Raw genomic sequence first — 17,825 nt, 5'->3', positions numbered from 1 at the left:
CAGTTGCAGCTAAAGTACTTTCCATAAATTGAGAAAATTATGTTGGTTTTTTTTTTAAAAAAAATTATGCTTTATCTTCCTCTTCCCTGTATATCTTATGTGTATGAGAATTTCATTTTTCTTGTTTATGTAATGTACTCTGAGGAACAAAATAAAACAGTTGAGGGGGAAACAAGCCATTTAGGAGTTCATCCTTCACCGACCTGGTGCCCCCCAGAAGTTACACCAATGCTCCAACCAGCATGGCCACTAGTCAGTGATGAAGGGAATTCTAGTCCAACAATATCTGGATGGTGTCAGGTTGGTGAATGCTGTCCTGGTTCTGAATTCTGCATTCTGCTGTTCATAGGTTCTGTGTTCCGGATTTATAAGGAAAGAGTGCTTCCCCCCCCCCTTCAAAATTGCTGTTGCATATGTGAATTATTAAGAAGAGTATTGATAAGCTGGAATGTGTGCGGAGTAGGGTGATCAAGATACGGGGCCTGGAAACCTAGCCTTATGAGTAACGGTTGTTTAGCCTGGAGAAGAGGAGACTGTGGGGAGATATGATAGGCATCTTCAAATTTTTCAAGGGCATATGGAAGATGAGCAAGCTTGTTTTCTCCTGCTCTGGAGGGCAAGACTCAACCCAATGGCTTCAAGTTACAAGAAAGGAGATTCCGACTAAACATCTGGAAGGACTTTCTGACAGTAAGAGCTGTTCAACACTAGAATGGTTCCCCTCCTTGGAAGTTTTTAGGCAGAGGTTAGAATATGGCCACCTGTCATGGCTTGCTTTAGTTGAGATTTCTGCATTACAGGGAGTTGGGCCAGATGACCAACAATTGTTGGGTCCTTGCCAACAATTCTATGATTCTATTTATGTTGTAAATCAGGCATCCCCAAACTCGGCCCTCCAGATGTTTTGGGACTACGACTCCCATCATCCCTGACCACTGGTCCTGTTAGCTATGGATGATGGGAGTTGTAGTCCCAAAACATCTGGAGGGCTGAGTTTGGGGATGCCTGTTCTAAATCAACTGAATCCGTTGATCAGCTAGGATTTATTTAATCATATGACAACCCTAACAACAATGCAGATCCATTGTTGTTTCTTGCCTCATTAGGAAAGTCAAAGCACTAATGGCTGCCCTAATATCAAGACATCTTTCTCAGACCTTTCTCAGTGACCTCTTGGTATCAGAGTGACAAGAGCTGTTCTTCTACCGTGGAACAGTCTCCCTCAGGAGGTGGTAGACTCTCCTTTCTTGGAGATTTTTAAGCTGTCATGCTTGAGATCCCTGCATTGCAGGGGGTTGGACTAGATGACTCTCGGGGTCCCTTCCAACTCTGCAGTTCTATGATGCTATGTCTATATTATTCTATAATAAGATAGGCTGCATTTCCAAGATCCATTGGAGGACCGACAGGTGGGGTGAAGACATACATCACAATTGCTTTTCATCTTAAAGAGCATTAATTGAGATGGGACGGCATATTCAGTGATTATCCCGATTGTTACCTAAATTACCTCTGGTATTATTTTCACACCTGTCATTAAACTCTTGAGATGTCTCTGATAACTGTACTTGTAAGCGTTGATTTATTAATTGCCAGCCATATGGGAAAGTGCCAGGGCGAGATCCCTTGTTTTGTTGACTTCTCTGCACAGAGTCTGGAGCAGCCTTAGCCAACCTGGTGCCCTCCAGGTGTTCTGTTCTGCTGGCTGGGGAGGATGGAAGTCTTAGTCCAAAACATATTGGAGGCACCAGGTAAACTGCTCTGGAGGCACAGAATAAATGCCCCAAGCAGGACAAGACGTCTACTCTAAATGGCCTTTTCCCTTGTTCTGCCTTTCCAGTCTAATATTGTGAAACTGACCAAGCCGGTGGCGCTGTGGACCCAGCAGGATGTATGCAAGTGGCTGAAGAAACACTGCCCTAATCAGTATCAAATCTACAGTGAGTCATTCAAACAGCATGACATAACTGGTAAAGTATGAAATATAAAGACCTATTTCACTTGAGTGTGTATTGCTTGTTGTTTTGCGAGGGGGCGACGTCCGATAAAACTTGTGTTTAACTGTTTCACCCGGTGCTGAGCGGTGGGGAGGCCGGGAGGGAATCGGCAGTGTTTTCCAGCTATGTTATCCAAAGGAGCAATCCGCAGAAAATATGCAGTGAGCGAGCCTTGCCGTGATAAAGGATTGTGGTTTTTAATCTATATCTTTTTTGACACATGCCCACCTTAGGGGCCTGGCTTAAGGCTGAAAGGGCATAAGCGAAACAAACCGATTCTGCTCCAATGAGACTTTAGAATACAAGAAGCATGGCTTCATAGGAGGAGCCCAGTGGAAGAACAAAGCCCTTTCTATATAAATGCTGCCGACGAAGCCTGACGTGTCTGGAGGTCAGGATATGAGCTTTGAGAGCGCGTTGCTCTCTCTTCAAAGAAGAGGGAGACATGGAAAATCTAAATTCAGCTCAGATTAAAATCAAAGCCAGAGGGGAAAGTTCTGGCTTGCTTTCCTCCCAGCCACCCATCCTCTCCGGCACCAGGCCGTAGCTGCCAAGTACCCCGTTTTCCCCGGGAAACCCACGTTTTTACTTACCTTTTCCTGGTGGTCCCCCGTATCACTTCGTCTCCCGTTTTTCTCTGTTATTTTCTCCTGCCAGGGGCCATTTTTTCTCTCTTCTGATTTGCCCTTCTATGGGCACCAAAAATGGCTGCTGCCGGCTTCAAAAGTAGCTTCTACGCATGACCGGAAGTGTGTCGACACAACTTCTGGTGCCAACCCGCCCATCTATGGGCACCAAAAATGGCCGCCGCCGATACCGGAAGTCGCGTCGACGCTATTCCGGTCATGCGTAGAAGCTACTTTTGAAGCCGGTGGCGGCCATTTTGTTGCCCATAGAAGGGCAAAGCGACACCGGAAGTTACGTTGACACAACTTCCGGTGTCACACGGCTGCTGGTCCCAGAAGTGTGTTGCATGCTGCACATACAGGACACACCAGCTGATCAGTGCAACTTATTTCCCCCTCTCTGCTCATCAGACAATCAATCAAATAACCAGGGAGGACTCCATATACGTCCCCAGCTGGATACTGGTCTTTGACCACCCCAGAAATACAGCAAATTTCCTTTGCTGTTTGCCACCATGGCACAAATTGGGAGGGGTGTGTGTGTCAGTGGCAGATAAAGAATTGCTTGGGAATCCAGATCACTGCAAGTTAGCTGCCCTGAGTTTAAACCACCCTTGGCTTGGTTAGATCTGCCTGTGGCCCTGGTGTTGCTATAAGACCTTGCAGGTACTCAAGGGGGGAACCGATATAAAAACAACAGTGAAATGGAACTTGTGCTTAACCTGTCTTTGCTAGTTTTATTTTTTTGCCCTCTCGTGTTATTTCAAGTTGTGCAAAAGTATTGCGTGACGATATTGCAGGAGGAAGAAAAAGGAATTTAATATCCTTGTCAAGTGAAAGCCTACCTGAAGGAGCCTCTCCACCCCATCGTTCATCCCAGATTCCTGCATTTGCAAGGGACTGGGTTTAATGACCCTCGTGCACACATTCTACTCATGTAAAAACACCAGGCAGGCCCCACAAGTAAACCAGAGATGCGTTTTAAATAAAAGGACACATTGGACTCATGTAAAAACATGCTGATTCCTGGACCTTCCATGGGCCGGATTTAGAAGGTGATTGGGCCGGATCCAGCCCCTGGGCCTTATTTTGCCTACCCATTGAATAAATGTTTGTTTCCCCTGCGCCTCGGTCGCAATGGGCTTCCCAGAATGATGCTTTTGAAGACATGCGGTAATTTTCCGTTCCTCAAGGGGGAGCTTGTGCACAGATTACTACGCCGTTTCCAATTTTTGTGTGACTGTAATGGGATCCTGCCTGTGAGAATGGATTGAAATTATTCAGGAGAGCTATAATTTGATACAGCAGATGCTTTTTTTAACAGCACAACTATAAAAAAACAACGTTTTGTGTTCCAACCAAGAGACACATTTTATTACCTTTGCCATTGTAGTTAAGCGTGCGTGCTCAGATTTTTGGTCACTTCCAGTTCCCGCCTCTACCCCCCCCCCCCCAATTTATTCTTAACTTGTAATTTATTTGGCTAGAAAACACTGCTCTGGGTCTAAAAGTTTCTGGCAGGGAGTGGAAAAGTTAAACTTGTCCTCCCTGCTACTCAGGCTACCCCCACCCCCTTGCCCCACCCCACCCCTAATATTTATATATGCATATTTAAAACATGCATTCACACAATTCTCTGGCTGATTTAAAAATTGTGCGTTTTTATTGTGCACAAAAAAGGAAAAAGGAAAACAGGATTTCAGTTGGAGAAGGCAGACTGTTTTCTCGGTTAATCATCAATTATCCCCTCTTTGTTGTGGGAAAGTTGTAGCTTTTAAACAGCTCATTGAAATGTAACAAGAGAAGGAAGTATTGCAGATGGGGAATTCACTATGATCTAGCACAGGGGTTCCCAACAAAATTTTCTCGAGGACCCCTCATCGAGCCGCTATTGTGACAAGGACCCCCATTAATTGACTTACTTGCTTGAACATCAAATGCATTATCTTCCTCTTCATCTGTAGGCCTTTGTCGTTTTAACGAACCACTTTTTAACCAACGGTCCATTTTTAACTACGCGAACTGTAGCTTCCACGAAAAACAACACTTTGTTTACAAACACTACTGTTTTGCAAAGAGGCAGCGCGCACTAGGGGGGAGGGAGAGGAATGGAGAAGACAGGGTACCTGCGCAGTAGCGCACAAATGAAGCCGACGCGCGCAAAGCATCTTGGGGAGGTGAGCGTTTAGAATGTGCGCGCTGCCTCTTTGCAAAACAGTAGTGTTTGTAAAGCGCCACCTAACGGCATACAGCAGAACTACTGCCTCTATCTAATTCTAGTTTTGCGCTAGACTCTGCTCATGCAAAACAAAAAAATCTGTTATCATACGAAATAAATTTAATATATTTTTTATTCTAATAGCATCTTGCGGACCCCTCTGGCATAGCTCGCGGACCCCTGGGGGTCCCCGGACCACCTGTTGGGAACCACTGCTCTAGCAAAAGCAGAAACCCCTCCATGCAGTTAAATGAATCCTTTCCCTTGCTAGCTGAAAGGCAGGCTCTGCAAATGCAGCCGCTCGTTTGGAAAAGACAAGACCTCATCAAGGGCACTGAGCGCAACACACTGGAATATTTTGTCACAACTCTTTTCAAGCTTTCCTGCCATCAGGAGGGCTAAAAGCTGCTTGACCAAAGGTGTGATTTCTCGGAGTTTTAACAAGAACGTATAACCAAATAGGATGAGCACACTTTCCCGGTTTTTAAGTTCTGCTGGGGCAAGCAGATAGCTCAGTGGTGCTTCAGGGAAGAGCCATAGCTCACTGGTTAAGCATTGATTTTTGATTATTTAATTTCTATACCACGTAATATATTAAAAATATATCTAAGGAATACACGAAAAAACCCAGAAGCAGCAACAGACAAATGAAATATTACAAAAACACACAGTTGCATATAAAAACCCTACATTCATACAAAGTTACTAATATATATAAATCAATAACAGTTCATTTTCCTTCCAACACACTTTCCCTATCAACCTCTCGGCTCTCCCCCAGGGTCCAAACAAACTCTCAGCTGACCTACAAAAGTCTCACAAGGAGAAGAGTTCCTGGAAAAGGCAAACATCACCCTAGTCCAGAGTTCCCCAAACTTGGGTTTCCATCTGTTGGTGGACTACAACTGCCATCACCCTAGCTAACAGGACCAGTGGCCAGGGATGATGGGAACTGTAGTCCAAAAACAGCTGGAGACCCAAGTTTGGGAAACCCTGCCCTAGTCTTTTACTCCAGACTTGCATTTTATGGTCAGGCCAAAAGCAGATGGTCCTTCCTCTGGCTGCCCATAACTGCGTCCCGTTCAGTTGCACTCTGCATACCCAGTTTTGGGTGCAACAGGTTTGTTGAGTTTCCCAGAGGGTCCAGAGGATGGAAGGGGGCTCCCTGCCACGCACAGCTCTTCCTTCACCCTCTGTCCTCTCCTTCTCCTCCAGTTGCTTTGTAAACCAGTAGAATCCAGCTTCCTATGTTCCTATATTGGAGGTCCAGCTTTGAGGGCCTTCTGGCGGTTCCCTCACTGCAGGTTACAGGGAATCAGGCAGAGGGCCTTCTTGGTAGTGGCACCCGCCCTGTGGAACCCACTCCTACCAGATGTCAAGGAAATAAACAACTACCTGACTTTTAGAAGACACCTGAAGGCAGCCCAGTTTAGGGAAGTTTTTAATGTTTGATGTTTTATTGTGTTTTTAATATTCTGTTGGAAGCCGCCCAGAGTGGCTGGGGTGGCCCAGTCAGATGGGCGGGGTATAAGTAATAAATTATTATTATTATTATTATTATTATTATTATTATTATTGTTATTGTTATTATTATTATGGACTTTAACTCAGTTGGATGGAGGAGCTCCCAGGTTCAACTCCCAGCATCTCCAATTAGGGTTTGGAAAAGCACCCTTCACCCCTGGAGGCGCACTCCATTGTCTCTCGAGACAGACAGATGCTGACAATGGCAAGGCCTTTGGCCATGCTGGCTGTGGTTGATGTGACCTGCTGGAGTCCAACCAAATGTGGAGAGTCACGGGTTCCCCATTTGGGCACTCAGGTTTAGAGATTTCCTTAAAAAGTTACCTCTTCAAGGCGAGAAAACTCACACGAAGCAAAGCAGGAACCAACAAGCAGCTATCTTTTGTATATCATGTAGTAATATTTAGGATGTTAAGCACTCTATATTTTTTTGAAAAGTAAAAATGATAAAATAAACAAGAACAGCCCGAACAACTTCAACTTTTTTTTTTTTTTTTTTGCATCAACTGCCTACTTTTTTTTTGACTTAAAGTTTTACCTTCTGGAAAGGGCATCTTTAGATATGAAAACCAAAACACCTAAAGCAGGCATCCCCAGACTTCGGCCCTCCAGATGTTTTGGACTACAATTCCCATCTTCCCCAACCACTGGTCCTGTTAGCTAGGGATCATGGGAGTTGTAGGCCAAAACATCTGGAGGGCCGCAGTTTGGGGGTGCCTGACCTAAAGGCTCAGCTGTAGGGGAGATCAGGGGTCTGGGGGTGTGGAGAAGTTTTATCCCCCCCCCCCACATGAAATCTTCAAGGAAGAGACAGGATTCAGTTTCCGTCTGTCTTCCTCGTGCTTTACCTTTCCCGGCCATAGCTGTCAAGTTTTCCCTTTTCTCACGAGGAAGCCTATTCAGCGTAAGGGAATTTCCCTTTAAAAAAGGGAGAACTTGACAGCTATGTTCCTGACATCCAAAAATCCACAACCAGCAAATGCTCGGGTACTATAACTGATGTGTCCCTGACAACTACCAATCTATGAGAGAAATCCAACAAAACAAAAAGCAAGTCCTGAAATACTCCCGGAGAAGCGAAGAATACATATTTTCATTGGCAAAGAGAATCAGTTCTTCGCTGGGAAGGATGGGCAGGAAAAAAGTGCTTTCGAGAGGTAATGTAAGGGTTTGCAGTAGTATATTTATTTCGGCCTATGACCTGCAGTCTATAGAGTCTATGGTGCTGGAGGAGACTCTTGAGAGTCCCATGGACTGCTAGAAGATCAAACCTATCCATTCTTAAGGAAATCAGCCCTGAGTGCTTCCTGGAAGGACAGATCGTGAAGCTGAGGCTCCAATACTTTGGCCACCTCATGAGAAGAGAAGAATCCTTGGAAAAGACCCTGATGTTGGGAAAGATGGAGGGCACAAGGAGAAGGGGACGACAGAGGATGAGATGGTTGGACAGTGTTATCGAAGCTACGAACATGAGTTTGACCAAACTGTGGGAGGCAGTGTAAGACAGGAGTGCCTGGCGTGCTATGGTCCGTGGGGTCATGAAGAGTCGGACACGACTAAACGACTAAACAACAACAATGACCTGCAGTAGAGAAGTTGATGAGCCCCATCTGCCCCAAAGACCTACATTGATGGGAGAGGGGGTTACCAGTTTGTGGAGGGGGCGGGAATTGCTGGTTTGTTGTTGTTCTTATTTCTGCTATGTATTTTGTGGTGTTTATATTGCAATTTTATGTTGTGAACCGACCTGGGATCTGCAGATAAAGGGCGGTGTACGAATTTAATAAGTTATTATGATAAGTAGAGTCCTGTAGCATTGAGGGCCACAGGTTTTCCCCCTTCCTTCTGTACAGGTAAAAAACTATATTTTCCAACAGTAACTCCTCCCTGTGAAACATGTCTTTCCTTTTGGTGAGTTCTGTTCAGGACAGGGGCTGAAACATTGCACAAGTGGGAAGGATGTAAGGAGCAGGGCCGTCTTAAGCATATCTGGCGCCCTGGCGCCGTGGTGCGAAAATCCCTCCAGCGCCCCCCCCCCCGCCCCGTTTCCCAGCACGGCTGTCCCCTGGCGCCCTGTGCCACCCAGCCTTGCCGTAGGGCCGGCCCTGGTAAGAAGGAAGGGAGAACGCAGAATCATAGAGCTGGAAGGGACTCCAAGAGTCATCTAGTCCCACCCCCTGCAATGCAGGAATCACAGCTAAAGCATCCATGGCAGATGGCCGTGGTCAAGGAGGCTGAACCTTGCCTTCGTCTGGTTGTGCCTAGCTTATTTTGTTTATTCTATTATCTTCCAAGGGGCTCAAGGGGCTGTACGTGGTTCTCCTGCCTCCCCCCCCCCATATCACCCTTACAACAACCCTGCGAGGTAGGTTAGGCTAAGAGATGGCGACTGGCCCAAGGTCAGCCAGTGAGCTTCGTGGCTGAGTGGGGATTCTAACCTTGCTCTCCCAGGTCATAGCCCAACCCAATAACCATTACGCCACACACTGGCTTAGTTGACTCCCTTGGGAGGTGGGGTGGGGTGGCGACACTCAGTTTTTCGCACTTTCTCATTATGCTTAGGGCCATTCAGTCCAGGAGAATAGTGGGAGATTGAGTATAGAAAAATCTGAAGTGCTTCTTCACACAGCGCCTGGTTAAAACTATGAAATTAGATTTCGCAAGAAGCAGTGAGTCAGCACATCATGCCAAGTTCTTTGGGTCACTAAAATGTGTGTCAGCACTTTTCATTATTCCCCGCCCTTGTTAAATTTAAGCAATGCAAGGGAAGTATTGTCTATAATTTTTTTACAAGTATTCCAATGAAAATGTCTGTGTAATGGAACATTTAAAGCACAAGAAGTGTGTGCTTTAGTTTCCCCCCACACTTAGGTGTTTCCCAAGCAGTAACGGACTTTCCCAGGAGTTTGTGGGCTCTCCTTCGTTGGTGGCTTTCAAGCAGAGGTTGGATGGCCACCTGTCATGGATGCTTTAGCTGAGATTCCTGCATTGTAAGGGGTTGGGCTAGATGACCCTTGGTGTCCCTTCTGACTCTATAATTCTATGTGCTCCTTATAGCACCTACATAAGCTCCACATATCCCATCTAGAACAAAACTGCCTCTCTCTAGAGAAAAATATTTGTGTATGCATTATGTAATGTCTCCGCTAAGCAACTTCTATTACTTATTACTGCTTGGTTTTCTACTGCTGACTTGCAGAAATTGTTAGGCAGTGTGCTGGAACGGTACAATCACCCATCTAGCAAAAAGCAAAATGCAGTTAAATTGCCCTTTTTCCTTTTACAGAAAGAAAGAAAAAACTCTCTAGTGCACAAATAGCGTTTTATACCTTGGAAATTTCTCAGAAGGGTTATGTAAAACTTTCCAATCTGAGCTGGCTTATCTGTTCAAACCCGTAGTTAAGGCCTCTTGCATGGGAGAGGAACGAGATGGTGCTTTAAACAGGCGCTGAAGGACTTTCCTCAAGACAGTAAAATGCAATTAATTCCCCAGCAGTTGCCAGAGGTACCAGGGTGTGGGTGGCAGCGCTTGCAGGTCTGGATTCACACAGCTATTTCTTGGATCTGCCCCAGGGCTCAGGGCTGACCCAGCAATGTCGGCGTGGGCAGATCCCAGCATGGTTGTTGCTTAGTGGAGCACCAACCAGCTCAGTAAGGCTGAGACACTGGTGAGAGAGCAGCAGCCGTCTCTAAAGTCAAATGGGCATCAGGAATCAGGGACTTAGGACAAGGCCAGGGGAAACTGGACAATAAAATAACATGCAAAATAAAAGAGGTGGGAGAAATGTAGAAGGGCACCATCCCACAGTCATTCCACCTGCAGGCAGATTCTGTAGGGGCAAGCCAGGGTGGGAACAGTGTAAGCGGGCACTCTATGGGCAAGCGATGCTCAGATTTACTGAGAAAGCCCAGCCATCTCAGCTACTGTGTTTAGAACACCATAGAGGCTATGATTTGATAGGATGGGAGCTTTCATTAAGGGGTGACAACCCTTTAATGTAGGGGCCCTCTTCCCCCCTGCCTCCAGCCCCGTAATTCAAGCACTGGCTAATAGGCTAGGTGGGATAAAGAAGATATATACAGGTTCAGAGATGGTAGAAGCAGAGCAAGGCGTGGAATGCTCCATTCATTCATTCATTCATTCATTCATTCATTCATTCATTCATTCTATTTGTTTTCTGTGTTTCCTCCAAGGAGCTCGAAGTGGCATACACGATTTCTACCTTCCTTTTGTTATCTTGACAACAACCATATAGCTCAGTCGGTAGAGCATGAGACTCTTGATCTCAGGGTTATGGATCCAAGCCCAATGTTGGGTGAAAGACTCCTGGATTGGTTCCTTCCAACTCTACAATTCTATGATTCTATGAACCAGGGTCGGTGCTAGGGTTTTTTGCTCCCTAGGCGAGATCACCTTCTGGCGCCCCACCCCCCATTAATAAAAAAATAAAAAATAAAATAAAAAACAGCTGAGAGGTGCGGCGAGGTGGCCCCAGGCTCGCGCTCCCCGCGCGCCTCCGGAGCTTCATGCGGGGAGCGCGAGCCTGGGGCCGCCTCCACGGCGCCTGTCAGCTTTTGCTGAGCAAACTAAAGTCAAAATGCGTGTTGCCTCCTTTTCTCAGCTTTTGCTGAGCGGCTTCAGGCCGCTCTCCGGAGACACGCGTGCGCCTCGGGATAGCGGCCTGAAGCCGCTCAACAGTGACAGGCGCAGTGGACGGTGCACCAGCGGGCAGCACCAGCGGGCAGCACCAGCGGGCAGCGGACGGTGGCGGGTGGCGGGCAGGCTGGCCAGCGCCCCCTTCATTTTGGCGCCCTAGGCAGCTGCCGAGTTTGCCTTAATGGACGCATCGGCCCTGGTCTCCAAGATCCTAGTCTGAAATGCTCCTGCCAGCAGCCTCTTCCTCCTTCCTTTTATAGGGGCTGCTGGGAGGCAGGACCCACAGAGCAAACTCAGAAGCTGAAGAGGGATTAAATCAGTCTGCTTACCAAGGCAGGGCAGTGCTCAAAAGGAGCAATTCCTAACTGGAGGCTGAGTTTACTGGTCAAACACCCCTAAACCCCAGTAGCAAAGTGATAGCAGCCTTACCTTTGTATTTTCTGCCATGAAATATTTAGTTGCTAAAGCGGTGTTTTATTTTGTATTTATTGAGACCCAACAGTGTTTCTCTGAGTTTGAGTACGCAAAGCATCTATAGTTGTTGATCTTAGATCGGATCAAATTCCCAAAGGTCGGGTATCTGAAGTTTCGCTGGAGGTAAATTCAATTCTGCCAATGCAATTTTCCTCTCTAGGAAGATGTTTGTAGTGATCGAAAACTACCCCATGTTGCTATACGGGTTGAAGAATTGACTAAGCAAAAAAGTTGAGGTTAATAATCCATCCCTTTCTGTTCATCGCATTTTCATTCTTCCTGTAGAACCAAGTCTTAGCAGTTGAAAGTAGTATTAAAGGATGCTAAGGAGTTTGAGTTAATTTACTGTATGGCTCAACCTTTTAATTCGCTACAGTTTGCCAAGTTCGCAACCATCTCTGGTCATGTCCAACCTTGACTACTGCAATGTTCTCTACTTGGGGCTGCCTTTAAAAGTAGCTTGGACTTGCTAGCTGGTCTAGAATTTGGCTGCTGGAGTTTTGATAGGGGTGAGAGAATCAGCTTCCATAATCCTGATCCATTTCTGAGATGATTTCAACATTTGAAGCCTTAAATTGATATTCAGTAAACTTTTAGTGTTCAAACTGCCTTCAGTGGCCGCTGTCCAGCAATGTGGGCCCAGAAATAGTTTAAATAAATAAAAGAACACTGTAAACAAATGCGTTTCTCAAAGTGCACAAAGTAGGACATAAAAATTGCGCTCCAGAAGTGGATGCATTTATGATTCCCAGTTCCCGTGTGAAATATAGCCCTCTTCATTCATTGCTCATAAGTGTGGTGTTAGGGGATGTGGAGCTGCACATTTAACCCTGTCCCCAAGTTCTGCACTGGGCACAAAACATCTGTATGAAGTGTAGAAGTGAAGATGATCATGCCAACAGTGCAAACAGTCGATGTGGCACCGGGGCGGAGCTAAACGCATGACGCCACAGACCTTGCCACCACCTTTGCCCTCGTCATGCAAGTAACGTGCAAAGGGTTCTCATGAGTTGGCGATTTCTGGAAGCTCATCGGTGCCTGTCCATAAAACAAAACGTGTGTCGATTTTTCAGTTCAGCTTGATTGGCATTTATTTGAGAGTTTGATTCTCCCCGATCTTAGTTGCTATCTCCGTATGAACTGACCCGGACTCTGCAATCATCATCTGAGGCCTTTTTTTCGTGTGCCTACTCCACAAGAGGTCCAGAGGGCATAGCTGCCAAGTCTCCCGTTTTTCGCGGGAAACCCCCAGATTTTAATCCATTTCCCGCTGTTATGCCAAATAGAAAAAAATCCCGGAAATCCCCTGGATTTCCTACCTGCCAGGGAGGCTCCATTTCGTGTGCCGCTCTGCCCATGTCTGGGCACCGGAAATCGGGCAGAGCGGCACCGGAAGTCGCTTCTACGCATGACATGTGTAGAAATGACTTCCGGTGCCACTCTGCCCATGCGTAGAAGCGACCTCCGGTGCCGCGCCGCTGCTGATCCCGCATTTTTCAGCGGGAGACTTGGCAGCTATGCCGGAGGGTTTCAACATGACAACGTGTTGCAGTGGCTCCCTGTTTGTGGAATGCTCTCCCCAGGGAGGCTTGCCTGGGGCCTTCATTATACACCTGTAGGAGCTAGGCAAAAGCGTTTAACTTCAACCCAATTTCCCGCTAAGAAAAAAAGTTGCCGCATATTGCATTCTTCAGAAATTTGTCCAGGGGAACATCAGACTAGATGAACCAGCGGCCTCATCCAGCAGGTGCCTTCCTCTTTGCTGTATCCTAATTTTTAATGCCCATGGGATATTTTATACATGGGATAACCAGTATGCAACAATTTTCCTCTGCTGGTTGTCGTAAGTTATTTCAAGAGGAGAAATGAGGCTGCCTTAACCCCTGTTTACTCCCTGATTAATAGATCTCTCTCTTGGATGTCCCCATTTAAGAATCGCTGGCTCCATTACAATGAAATGCCTGAATTTTCATTAAAGAAAGTTTTTTTAAAAAAAACTCAACAAGAAAGTGAGAGATCATGAGTTGATACCAGAAGGATTAATGTGCATTAAGAAGAGAGGTGCGATGACTGTCGACCTGTGTCTGGTACAAAGTGTACAAACACTCCTTTAAATAACTTAATTAAAATCGTAAATGTTCTTAAGCAGGTGTTTACGCAGCAAGACTGCAATGTTTGAGAATTCCAGGATTACACCTCAGATGGTGATTTGACCAAAAGGCACATTCCTCTGCCTTGGACTCGATGCCAGTTGTTGTGACACGTCGACAGTGATCATATATTTGGAGCTGTTGTTGTTGTTTTTTGAAAAACATCCACTGACTTCTTTGGAAGGCACATGGCTGGCTTGAGACAGCGTAAAAAGAGACCCCTTGTTTTCAAGATCACCCTTTAAGGCAGGTTTTCCCTATGACCCTGAAGGAGGATTTTGAAAATCAATGGGGCCACCATTTTCCTTTGAAATCTTTATTGGCTGTTTTCCTTACATGGTAAAACGAACAAAAGATCCATTTTGTGCTTATTACTGGAACTCCGTGTTGGGCCTCAGCTATGTTCATGCAAATAAACTTTGTTAAAAACAACAGCAGCAGCAGCAGCACTGGGTTTGGGAGGAAAAAGACCAATTAGAACAGAACAGCAACTCCCAATTTTAGCCCTCTCAATCTGACTTTTATATATGTTCTGCCGGTGAAATTTCTATTTCTTTCATGGTTCTTATATGGTAAAAGCTTTTACTGATCTGAAGATTTTCATGAATACTTCAGTTGAGATTCCTACATTGCAGGGGGTTGGTGTAGATGACATTATGGGGTACTTTCCGACTCTGTGATTCTATGAGCTTGAATTTAGAGGTTTGGAATCCCAGCCACATCCTTTCCATCGTTATTCTGGCCCTGGAGCCTTGCTCAGTCGGTATAGCATGAGACTTTTAATCTCAGAGTTGTGGGGAGCGGGGGTTCTGAGCCCCATATTGACCAAAAGATCCGTGGTCCCTTCCAACTCTGCAGTTCTAAGATTCTCTTCTTGAAGGGCATCCAAGCAACCGATACAACTTACGTGTATAAAAATCGTACACAGGAACATGGGCGTACCCAGGATCAAAACTAGGGGGGGCAAGGGGAGGGGCCAAGGCACGGAAGGGGAGGGGCCACAAAGTGGGCGGGAACGGCGAACTCGCCGGGCTGTGCCCCTCCCTAGAAGCAGGGCTGGTGGGCGGAGGCGGAGCCCAGCCCAGCGGAGCGCGAGTTCAGCGTTCCCACCCGCCGCGCCGCGCTCTCTGGTTCCCCGCCGCGCTTGGCCTTGCCAGAGGGTGCGACGGGGAGCTGGAGGGAGGGCGCAGCGCGGCGGGCGGGAACGGCGAACTTGCGCTCCGTCGGGCTGTGCCCCTCCCTAGAAGCAGGGCTGGTGGGCGGAGGCGGAGCCCAGCCCAGCGGAGTGCGAATTCGGCGTTCCCGCCCACCGCGCCACGCTCCCTGGTTCCCTGCCGCGCTTGGCCTTACCTGAGGGCACGCCGGGGAGCTGGAGGGAGGGTGCGGCGCGGCGGGAATGGCGAACTCGCGCTCCGCCGGGCTGTGCTCCGCCTCTGCCCACCAGCCCTGCTTCTAGAGTAGGGCAGCTGCCCTAACTTGCCCCATGGTGGGTACGCCCTTGCACAGGAACAAAGGAGGCTGCCTTGCATTGAGTCGAACCGTTGGCCCATCTAGCTGAGTTTATACTGCCCTCAATGGATGTGGTCCATGTGCAATGGACCCCATCAGCCCAGTCAGCAAGCTCAATCAGGGAGGATGGAAGCTGTAGTTCAGCAGCACTGGAGAGTGCTGGGTTTAATATTTGCAATCATGATACAGTCATACCTCGGGTTACAGACGCTTCATGTTGTATCTTCACCGCGCGAACCCGGAAGTACCCAAATGGGTTACTTCCGGGTTTCAGCGCATGCGCAGAAGCACTGGATTCCGACCCGCGCATGCGCAGACGCGGCGCTGCGGATTGCGAACGTGCCTCCCGCATGGATCACGTTTCACCGGCAGAACAATAATGTGTGATCCTAGGAAGTCAGTATGAAATGGAGTCCTTAAAGTTTTTATTTCTTGCATGATGCACAAATGTAATATGCAGGTGGGTTATGGAGCAGCATGGGCATATGCTGCCCCTAAATCAATAAAAAATACTTAACTAATTGAATTTACCCCCCCCCCCCAACAAAAGCCTGCCTTGCCCCTTAACAAAAATCCTGGCTATGCCCATGTGGAGCAGTCAACCAAAACTTTTCCTGAATGGCGCTCTGGGCATATCTCATAAATTTACAACTGGAACCTGTTTTGTAGCTACATGAAATTAGGTTCCAAACAGAATTCGGAGGGCATACTTAAAGGCTGTGGATGCTTTGTTGGAAGTAAGTTTCATTCTGTTCAGTGGGGCTTGCTCCCTGATTAAGTGTGCTTAAGATAATAATAATAATAATAATAATAATAATAATAATAATAATAATAATAATAATATTTTATTATTTATACCCCGCTCATCTGGCTGGGACAAGACCAGCCACTCTGGGCGGCTTCCAACAGAAAAATAAAACACAGTGATCTATTACAGTGTTTCTCAACCTTTTTTGGGCCACGGCACACTTGTTCTGTGAAAAAAATCACGAGGCACACCACCATTAAAAAAGTTAAAAAAATTAACTCTGTGCTGCCCTATATTATAATTATGACTGTAAGAAACACTTGCCAAATATTGCTTTCCGGCGGGTCAGTGTTGTGTATTGGCGGCCGCCAGGCTCGTTTGCACTGAGCTTTGGGAAAGAGGAGGAGAAATATTGCTTTCCGGTGGGTCAGTGTTGTTTATTGGCGGCCGCCAGGCACGTGACAATGCAAATCGCCCTTCTCGTCGCGGCACGTCGCGGCACACCAGCCAGCGTCTCGCGGCACACAGCGGTTGAGAAACGCTGATCTATTAAACATTAAAACAGGGCTGCCTTCAGATGTCTTCTAAAAGTCTGGTAGTTGTTTTCCTCTTTGACATCTGTTGGGAGGGCGTTCCACAGGGCAGGCGCCACCACCGAGAAGGCCCTCTGCCTAGTTCCCTGCAACTTGGCTTCTCGCAACGAGGGAACCGCCAGAAGGCCCTCGGTGCTGGACCTCAGTGTCCGGGCAGAACATCCAATGTGCTTACCTGGGAGTGCTTACCCCATTGAGTAGAACAGGGGTGGCCAGCTCCCAAGAGACTGTGATCTACTCACAGAATAAAAAACTGGCAGTGATCTATTCCTTTTTTGAGGGTTCAGGTCAATGTTAGTTGTTGAGCTTTTTTTAAGAAGGAGGAAGGCCCATTTTGGGGGGAGTTCGGGTCAAAGTTGTTGAGTTTTTTCAGAGAGAAGGTAAAATGTTGAGCTTTTTTTAGGGGCGCCTTCTTTGGGGGGAGCCGATGATCTACCAGTGATCTACCACAGACGTCCAGTGATCTACTGGTAGATCACGATCTACCTGTTGGACATGCCTGGAGTAGAACAAGGCTGCATAAACACATGTGCTCTTGGTATGCAGTGCCCTCTACTTAGTTGTTTCTAAGCAGCCTTTTCTAGAGTAAAATAACTGCCCCGCCCTAATACTTAACTTCACACACACAGGCTTGAATGAAGAAGAGAGTGGGGGAAGCTGATAATTCATGAACTGTATGTCCCCAAAGGCTGGATAAAACAGTGCTAATGAGCAATTAGTCAGTGTTAAGTGATTTTGAATATGTGTCCTTAGAAAGGACACATATTTTCTAGACCTCCTGAGCGTACTGAGGAGGAGGAGGTAGAAGAAGAAGAAGAGATGAAGAGCAATGAGCCAAAGTTCTATCATGCCCTCCTCTCCAAATGATCACATGCTCCTCGGTTGGTAATGAGCAGGTGTTTCTCGGAGAGGAATGGATTTGGCCCCCAGGCTGCCAACTGTAGACTCCTATTGTAGACCACAGGGACATTCAGTTAGTTTTAGTGTTATTCCCCAAGCTCTTGGGCAGGTGGGGCTTACCAACCTGGGAAGGTAGCCTATCTAGGAGAAGGAAAACACTGATTCTAAACTTCTGCTGCCTTGTGGGATATATTCAGAAGAAGAAAAGGCTCAGGAGAAACCCTACTCAAATCCGGAGTGGAGTCCCTAAGGACAGTTGGAGGGAGCCTTGTATGCCTCCTTCCGGCAACTCCTGCAGCTAAGCTGGTGCCAAACATATTGCTCTGCTTTCCTTTGGACCACATCCGTGAGGCCAAGAGAAGGGTATCTGGGCAGCCCAGATCTTTGATCCAAGCCTTGTGCCTCGGGGAGGTAACCGAATTTAACCCT

At 46.9% G+C, this 17,825-nt stretch overlaps 1 protein-coding gene across 9 annotated transcripts in view; it reads left to right on the top strand.

Annotated features, from left to right (window-relative positions):
- The window catches only part of SAMD12 (sterile alpha motif domain containing 12), a 190,173-nt gene that overhangs the window by 37,670 nt on the left and 134,678 nt on the right, over positions 1-17,825 (top strand). For 6 of the 9 annotated variants that reach the window (XR_015951588.1, XM_035124404.3, XM_035124405.3 and 3 more), the window contains exon 3: positions 1,841-1,970. Coding sequence is in view for 8 of the 9 variants with exons in the window: in XM_035124404.3 (XP_034980295.1) it covers positions 1,841-1,970 (130 nt within the window). In the remaining variant the exon portion in view is untranslated. The remainder of the gene's footprint in view (positions 1-1,840; positions 1,971-17,825) is intronic. The other 3 variants (XM_088675862.1, XM_088675863.1, XM_088675861.1) reach the window with 1 other exon arrangement.

This window comes from Zootoca vivipara, chromosome 8 (genome assembly GCF_965207765.1).
Source record: "Zootoca vivipara chromosome 8, rZooViv2.hap1.1, whole genome shotgun sequence".
NCBI lineage: Eukaryota > Metazoa > Chordata > Lepidosauria > Squamata > Lacertidae > Zootoca > Zootoca vivipara.
Note: the sequence above shows the minus strand (reverse complement) of the source record. Positions and strands in the feature narration are given on the sequence as shown.